Source organism: Emys orbicularis, chromosome 24 (genome assembly GCF_028017835.1).
Source record: "Emys orbicularis isolate rEmyOrb1 chromosome 24, rEmyOrb1.hap1, whole genome shotgun sequence".
Lineage (NCBI taxonomy): Eukaryota > Metazoa > Chordata > Testudines > Emydidae > Emys > Emys orbicularis.
This window is the reverse complement of record NC_088706.1, coordinates 15,323,728-15,332,802: the sequence shown is the minus strand read 5'-3', so window position 1 is coordinate 15,332,802 and position 9,075 is coordinate 15,323,728. Positions and strand designations below refer to the sequence as shown.

At 46.1% G+C, this 9,075-nt stretch overlaps 1 protein-coding gene across 1 annotated transcript in view; it reads right to left on the bottom strand.

Moving 5' to 3' along the window:
* Positions 1–6,578: 6,578 nt before the first annotated feature.
* ELL (elongation factor for RNA polymerase II) overlaps positions 6,579–9,075 on the bottom strand; it is an 85,038-nt gene continuing 82,541 nt past the window's right edge. Inside the window, exon 12 of the mRNA XM_065422086.1 lies at positions 6,579–7,160. Within this exon, the coding sequence (XP_065278158.1) occupies positions 7,056–7,160 (105 nt within the window). The 3' untranslated portion in view covers positions 6,579–7,055. The remainder of the gene's footprint in view (positions 7,161–9,075) is intronic.

Genomic DNA, 9,075 nt, shown 5'->3' with positions numbered 1-9,075 from the left:
TTGTGAAATCTCGTGAACCCCCTCCTAAAAATGAATATTTCCAGGGATTTAAGTTTAAATTTCCTCAGTGTGATGGATGCCCCAACTGCCCGCCCTGCTCTCCCTGGGGCTCGGGCTGCCAGCCCTGCGTGGGGAGCGCTGTGGGTTGGGCTGCTGGCTCCCCCGCTGACCGCCGGGACTTGGGCTGCCAGCCCCAACTGCCAGGCCCCGCTCTCCCTGGGGCTCGGGGTGTCTGCCTTGCAACCGGGTCCCACCTGCTGTCTGCAATGCCCGGGGTCCTCTGTCCGCCCTTAGTGAAATTTTTCCAGCGAACCCCCTGTAATGTTCTGCGAACCCCCATTTGGGAACCACTGGACTAGATGATAAATAAAGCCAGAAGGGACCACAGATCATCTCGTCTGACCTCAAGCATAACACAGGCCTGGTCTGAAATACTTCATTTGCACTAGGGCAGATCTTTGATGAAAGCATCCGGTCTTGATTTGTTGCCAGGGCTGGAAAACTCACCACTACCCTCAGTAAATTGTTCCAGTGGTTAGTTACCCTCCTTTGCAAGTTTGCACCTTATGTCAAGTTTGAATTGCTTTAACTTGCAGCCATTGGATCTCGTTAGACCTTTGCCTCCTAGACCGAAGGGCCCCCATTATCAAGTGTTTGGTCCCTAGATAAGTCATTCTAAACTGTGATCAAGTCAGTCCTTAACTTTCTCTGTGTCAAACGAAATAGATTGAGTTCCTTGAGTCTGTCATTCTAAGGCAGGTTTTCCAGCCCTTTAATCATTATCATGGCTCTTCTCTGACCCCGTCAGTTTATCGACATCCTTCTTGAGTTGTTGACACTAACTGGACCCAGGAGTCCTGTGGATGGTCCCTTTTGGCCTTAAAAAAAAGCCACCCACCACCTATGGACACTTGCGTTCCTCTCCCCCTCCAATACAGCCCGTGGTCACAGAACAGACAGCAGCTATTAAGGGAAGAACAGAGGCTGTTTTAGGAATGGGTTTGGATACTGACCAGTCACTAGTAGTTCTCATTTCATTCCTGTGTTAGACAGGATTTCCCCACCCAGCCTGCGCTCTCAGTGCTGGAGGATTCCTAGTATCCCTCATTTACTCTCTCTTTTCAAGTATCGGAAATAAAGGGACAGGCACTTTTGGTGTCTCAAGTTAGACTCCACGAGCTGGACTGCTTTGTTGGGTCCGTTCTTCCGCCTCAAGCTCAGCCAGCCCTGGAGCTCTGCAACCTCCGAGTCCCGAGCCCCTTCACACGCGCCAAGGCATTTCATCTTGAGCTGTCACACTCCCCGCTGCTTCACCCCTACTCTCCCCAGCAGGCATTGCAAGTCATAGGTTCCCGCAGGAAGTCAGAGATGGAGGCAAAGAGCAGAAGTCTTAAGGGGACAAAAATCCACCTTTTGAAGTAATGCCACAGCCTAGAGTTTCCCACGAGAACTTGGTAACGGCCCCTTTAAGGCATGTGCCGTGTTTAACTATGCAGCGCACAGGTCTCATTTGCACATTAAACTTTCAGCATGCCAGAGTCAGGTTTCTAGACAATAAGATGCAAATGAGGAGTTCAGCTTAAGCAGCCTGGGTGGGGCACGGGGGAGCCTGCCGGAAATTTCCACTAGCCAAGTTTTAAATTCTTACTTTTCTCAGCTCCTTCTGAGGGCTCTGCCACCCTATCGACAGGGATCACGTCTCTGACTGCGGCACATGCCCATGGCAGGGGAACGGGCAGAGCTAACCCCCAACCAAGTCTAGTGAAAATGCCCCAAAGCAAGCAGGGGCACCAAGCGCTCTGTGTGGAGCAGGGTCTCCAGCAGCACAGCCTGTTCCACCCGTGCCATGAATCGGTACCGACTGAGGGTGCACCAACACCGCCTCCCGCCCATCAGCTGAGCAAACGTTCCTGGATTGCGGAGGCCTACACAAGGGCCGTAAAGGCAGCCTGGGTCAGGTGCTCTGCTCACTGGTTTGTGGAACAGGAGATGGAGTCCCATGTGACAGCTGAGGTACAGGCCGATTCTCCCTCCCCCAGCACTGCGTGTGGTACAGGCTGTTCCTAATCACACCTGGTGTGTTTTCAGTTAGAATTCTGCTGTTCTTCCAGGTGCTCTCCCACAAGCCGGCCTCAAACCAAGGGATCCCCTTCCACCCTCCCCTCAAGGGCTGCAGCCACTAGGGGACTCCCTGATCCGTCTCCCCAGTTCAAGCTCTCCACACCACTGGGCTTGAGGCTGGGAAGGTGCCTGGGGTTTCTGCTGCCAAAGAGGATTTTCCCTGAGTCAGTGGGAAATCAAACACACCGTCAAGTTTAGACTGACAAGAATGTGTCCTAAACAAAGCAAACCAGGCCATTCCAGGGCCATGGAGAGCACTGCCCCACTGGTTCTCAAACTGGGGGTCATGACCCTCAGGGGGTCGCGAGCGGTCAGCCTCCACCCCAAACCCTGCTTCGCCTCCAGCATTTATAATGGTGCTAAATAGAAAAGAAGTGTTTTTAATTGATAAGGGGGGGTCGCACTCAGAGAATTGCTGTTTGAAAGGGGTCACCAGTACAAAGGTTTGAGAACCCCTGCACTGCCCCCTGGTGGCTGAACATTGTCATACACCTCACTAAGCCAGTTTGGATCCAAATGTGCTGTACACACTGAGGTCAGGCAAGTAGAACGCAGGTTAATTCCTGTCGGTCAAGCAGCTGCATGAGCAGCACTGGAACAGGGACATCCAGCTCCCTCTTGCAGTGGAGGTCGGCCGTTTGTGACATTTTCCACAGAGTCACAGGTCTCTATTTTCGCAGCCCTTCCATCCCCTGAACAGACGCAGGCAAGTAGGGCAGGGCTAACAAAAATAACTATTAATCCCCCAGCAAGAACATTCTGAGATTAGGATTAGTCCACTTCAGAGAGCACCTTGCCCACACTTTACCCAGAAGGGGGTTGAGAGCAATGGAGCACAGGTAAGTATCTAGGCACTGCAGACAGACAAGGCTTTGGATTAAGAACCACCGGGGGAGAGAAAGGGGATAAATCACAGCCAATTAGAGCAAACCTGATCCTAAAGCTCCAAGGACACAAGGCAGCTGATCCTGAATTCAAATCTTGAGGGAGTTTTCTGAGCACCCTGAGCCTCCGTCACACAGGAACAGCGAGATAAAAACTTCACTGAAAGCTACATTGTTCTGCATCTGCAATGATGTTTCCTGGGTGAAAGTTACCAAGTCCTTTGAGGGTGACAGGCTGAACGCTAGCCCTGGGATGTACCCCATCACAACCTGAAAAGTGTCAGACCATACCCTGTGCCATTGTTCCTCTCCCTACTGCAGCGATAACGCCTTACGTTTTGGAATACAGAATTTTAGTACAATATTTCAAACATTCGGGTTCATTCTTTATTGGGGGGTTAAACCCCATGCCAGCCATTTACCCTCCGAAATAAACTCTGAAAAGAAATATACAACCTTGTGCTTGTTTTCCAATACAGTGAATTTATTATATGTTGCAAAATCAGCATTCAGCTTTTTAGTGTACAAAAAGACACTAGCTCTTTAAGAAAAGATTAGGAAAGCTGAAGAGTATGCTGCCTTTAAATTGTAACATTTTGGCAAAGTGAAAAGCTCTTTGTAAACTCCAACTCCATGGCTCAATATAGTTTTATCCACAGTACAATATTACAAAGTAAAACACAGTATCAATAAGTTAGATCATACTTAATCATCTAGAACTGGTTTCTATTAACCCAAAAAGCACAAGATTTGCCTAGCTTCATACTCTCTAAAAAGAAAAGAAAAGAGAAGGGGAAAAAAAAAAAAAAAAAAAAAGGCAGATTTGACTACATAACACAGACCAAAAGAAAAGTGAAGCAGAAAGTTGTTAAGCTAATTGGGTCTCACAGTTTGGATAGTCATTAAATATTTTTTCAGCTTTATATTCGGATTCTAGAAGTTCCAGAATATACATGTAAATGTACATAATACATCTTTGTATACAACTGTTTGCAAAAATATTTTATAGCAGATGTATAAAGACTGAGATCCATCTCTACTTCCCTCAAAAAAAAAAAAATTTCCAAAAAACCCTTTCAAAATATTAAGGATCAGAATGAGACGTGTTTCCATGGAAGAATTTATTTATCTTGGTTCATAACTGATGCCCTTTTCTGCCATTTGGAGTTTTGTGGTTCCTTGCGTTTTCAAGAGGAAGCATACTTTGTGTTTCTTTTGCTAAAAAAACATGTTGGCTGATAAATGTAGTTTGTGCTACAGATTAGACCACCAATCTGAAAGCCACTGACGAAAAAACTCTTTCAAGCCCAACTGCTTGCATCGTCTGGTAGAATGTTGCTGTTTGCATCCTGAAGTCATGATGCTGCCTTCTGGCAGAGGGTTTACACAGATTTAGTGCTGCCACCAGAAAATGCTGGATTCCCACAACTGCCGGCTAGCAAAGCTGCCTACAGCAATACAAAGTTGCTTTTCGGGCCTTGCATTGTGAATCCTCACAACATGCCCAGAGATCTCTGCTGACAACAGTAAGAAGTACACAAACAAGGTGAAAAGGGAGCCCAATAGCAGAGCAATGTAACCCCCCACATTAACCACAGCTGGAACAAAACAGATCACTGATGCTCTAATAAAATAGATCTTGATGCGACTCACAGCCACAGAAAGTCTGTCGGATCAAAGCTGTTTCAGATCGCCTATGTTTTTAGCAGGATTTGAGCTCATACAAGGAAAAATGGACGTCCTTTGTTTCTGATATTCCCATGAAACCACCACTTGCTGTTGGGGGTGAGGGGGAACTCATGCGTGTAACATCAAGAGAAAACTCATTTGACAAAAGCTTTTCACTTTAAATCATCCATATTTTTCAGCTTTCCCTATCCACTGGAAGCCCCAATGGGGCAGGAGATGTTCTGAAGACTGCTACTTATGTCCACGAGACAAGAATAACCTTCCCCTGCTCTCCTCCCCCACGGAACGTTAGTCTGCTCTGTGGGTAGGGGAAGCAAAGACACCAACATTTTCCTTAAAACTTCAGCTGTTTCTAGGACTTCACTCCCACAAACACTGGGTTCTTCCACCAAGTCATTCTGCAGACCTCTGTGAGAGCCTCCTTGCCCTCCCAGCTTCTTACTAACCCTTTACTGCTTGGTTTTGAAAACACATGAGGCCCTCCTGCTAGTCTGCAAATTGTAACTGGCCACTGGCTAGTCATGGATCACAGCTGCAGAACCCCTGTACCAGACCCAGCATAGCGGTATATGCAAATGGCTCCCGTTAGCACTAAGTCAGATCCCCGTGGGAGCAAACTAGGGTAGCATCAGTGATCCCACTGGTGTTGGAGGACTAGGCAGGAAAGAGAAACTGACACTTTAAAACTATCTACACCTTGAACAAGGGCCTTTTAAGACGACAAATGGTGAGAGGTTTTGGAGCACAAGCCTATTAAACTAGCAGCAATAGAGTCCAGCTAGAATGGAATTATTTCAGATGGACGCACATTTTCTTGGACAGCAAAACACAAAACAGAACCTAGTCAGAGAAGAACTAGTCCCCCCTCCTCATTCCTGATGACATGACTCTGCCATTTTACTCTCTCAAAAAGGATCACATTCTCCTGATGCAAGGAGCCACTACTGGGAACGAAATAAAACCTCTGCTGTTTGGAAGATAAAATGGAAGCGGGAGCGAGTAAAATCACACAGGCTGGCAGGATTAAAGGTAAAAAACACAGAGCTAAAGGGCACCTTTGTGCTTTTTGCTGAGTTCCTCACGCCTCGGCCATGTTCTAAAGTATTCCCTTCAAGTCCAAAAATCCAGAGGAAAGGGTTGGACAAAGCACAAGAGTGTAAGTGACCCGCACTGGACATGCTACCTTACTTCTCTCAAATTTCTCTCTTCCGGTTCCTGTTCTGAGCGTTTGGATTCTCTGCTGCTGCTTCTTTGGAAATGTGCAGAACACAGAACAAGAAAGCATCGCCCTCCCCCACCCCACCAAATCCTTTTTTATCCCATTAGAAACAACAAAATAACTTCTCTGGGTAATTATCCAATGAGCATTAGTAATACTGCAGTTATAAGACAGGGAAGGTTCTGAAACACTTGGCCTAAAAGGAAAAGGGAGGCACAATTTTAGAAAAGATGCTTCTTTTTATATATATATAGAGATATATATATATATATATATAGAAAAATAGACCACAGTCTCATTAGCAATTAATAAAATTGGCTGTCTTGGTATAAAACTATAAAAGTCAAAAGACAGACAGGTCTCAGTCTCCCTGGCCTTGGTATATGAAGTATAATGCAGGCTGACTGAATTGTGCACACGGGAGAAGCCATGGCAAAGTTTACGCCGATTGTTTCCAAATGCACAAGCTGGATAAGAGATTTCATATATGAAGAATCCAAAAGTCTGCATCGGACAAAGCATTCGGTGCAGATTCCTGGGCAGTTTCTCTCCTGCTGACACCGCCACCTCCAGGAGAGCACAAACTGGAGAAGATGACAAACAGGAACAAACAAGGAGAGTTCTGGGAAATTGAGTATTTAACATGGTGCCATGTAGCGCAGACAGCTTGCATATCAACATTGCAGGTGCCAGAGAAGGAGGTAACTTAGCAGCATTCCAGTTCCTCACCATCTGCAGAACAGAATATGCAACATGGCAAGAGCTGGGCCAGCGATAACTAAACTTCATTCCAAACTTTATCCATGAAAACAATTGATTCTTTACCTTTGGGAGTTTTATTCACTTTAGGCGAGTTTTCCCTTAAGTGTCAAAAGCTGGCTTCAAAGAAGCAGATTTTCCTTTATTTTCCTTTCCAACATTCAGAGAGGGTAAAACTGGAGAGGACTACGCCAGGCACTGGTTTCACTACTTGGCTCAGACACTGGCGTGACAGACTCCGCGTCATCATCATCTCCAAGTTCTTCCACCACGAGGACTTCGTGCTTGGCTCTGAAAGGAATTAACTTTTTTTGTTGTATAAAGGAAACTAACATCCAAGTGAATTTTTTTTGCACTACCCAGTCCAGATATTAGTGCCAAGACTAAAACTGCTGTTGGTCATACTCTGCTATCAGTTTTTTTATATGAGCCAGTTTGTTGTGGAGGTATTCGCAGCGATTTTTTTCTTGGCTGTAATTAGGGTTTGTCTGCAAGGAAAAGGAAGATACAATTACCGATGTTAATAGTTCTCCAGTTCTATCATAACACACATCACAGATAGAGTGGGTCAGACAGCCCCAAAATGCAAACCATATTGATGCTAGTTAACAGTAGGCACTGAAGTTTGGTTCCTTTGCTGGATGGACAGTCACTGATTAGCTTAATACTTTTACCATCCAATTAAGTTTCTTCATCAGGAAGATCTTTCCTCCTCCCTTAAAAAGGCACTTGGATTTGTTGTTGCCAGGTTACAGCAAACGGTGCTGGTCCTGGATTGTGTGGACCAGTTCTATTCCTCAACCCACCCTCAATCTAAAATTGGAAAGCTGTTCTGAGCAGGGTAACTCCAGTAAAAAAGCAAAACATCCCCTTTAAGTGGGAGATAGCTATAAGTCCCCCTTCCTTCATGAGGTTAGGGTTAGGCAAGGGCAGGTACTGCAGTGTGTATCCTAGCAGGTTGGGTGTTGCAGGTCTGGGAGGGCACAGGCCAGCAATTTGTACGTTTCTCATGAGTGAAGCTCGGGAGTGAACTCCCCCCACCACTGGGGGATGGAAGGGGAAAGAGGTGCCCATTACTTTTGAGTCACTTTATATTACTTATAAAAAGTTTGATTAATAGACATTGCAAGAAATGGTTAATTGTTACAGGTTATAATAGGTTGTTATATTACCATCTACAACACACCGTTATAAATGTAACGTGCTTATAACATTAAACCCTTATAAAACTATCAACAGAACCTTAGAAATGCAACCAGACTTCGTTTCGATTAAGATGATGCCCCTCCTAACAGTGCAAGGATATAGGCCTCGGTGTCTGTTCTGTAACTGGGGCCCCCAGCCCCTGAATTAGGAACGCTAAGTAGGGTATTGCTAGAATAGCCAGATTTTGACTACACTTGAAAAATTTTAATATCAAACTGCAAGTGACCAAATAACCAAGCTCAGCCAATTTATTGTCTAAAGGCAAAGCAGCACAATACAAAAGAGCGCCTCCATGAACCTGTTTTTTGCAGCCTGTAGTTCACCTTACACAGAGGGTATTGCCGGAAGTATGCATTCATATTCATCATATTTTTTAGTAGGGCTATGTACAAGTTAAAAACACTGTGTGTGTGTCACTTAAGATCCAACCTATTCGTTCGTTAACTTGTTCTGCACCTTCCTTTATCTCCTTCACCGGACACCACAGTCCAAGTGCTAGGGGCTGGGAAGACACCTCTCAAGCTGAGGGCATGACATTCACGTGGTCTGGTTTCTGACACGTTCCAGATCTGCCTAGGCCAAGTGCTGAGTTGTGCTGTGCAGGGTATTGTGGGATATACACCTTGACACGAGTGAGCAGAAGGGAACAGCATTGTGGGAAGAGCACAACACATTCAGTTACCATACCTGCCCCCATGCTGGTTACAATGACGTGCAATGCCCCTAACCTATGTATTAGCTAACAAAGGGGGATGTGAGGGCCTCTTCCACAAGGCCCCAAAGGGGACACAAAGGTCACCTGTGTAGATAGGCTATCAAGCAATGGCACAACAGCTTTATCTGCAGCCCGCCAGCTCTGCTCTCCCTCCCCGCCTCGGAGCTGAACCACGGGATTCTTCTAAAAGGGAAGTGGAGCGCAGGGGGGAGTGCCCCAGAAACTCACTTCACAAAGCCCACCAACTCCTCAGCTAAGGGAGGGCTCAGTATCCCTTTCACAAACTAAAAATCTGATAAAAGAAAAACCACAGTGGTTCGAGGTGCACCCCACGTCACTGCTCACCGCTTGGCTCGCTGCCCCCCTGCATTTCTACCTCACCTATCTAGACTACAAGCCCTCGGGGCAGGGACCATGTTGTTTTACATGTCTGAGGCACATAAAACACTACAGGTGCTACACAAAGAATAAAACCAACAGGC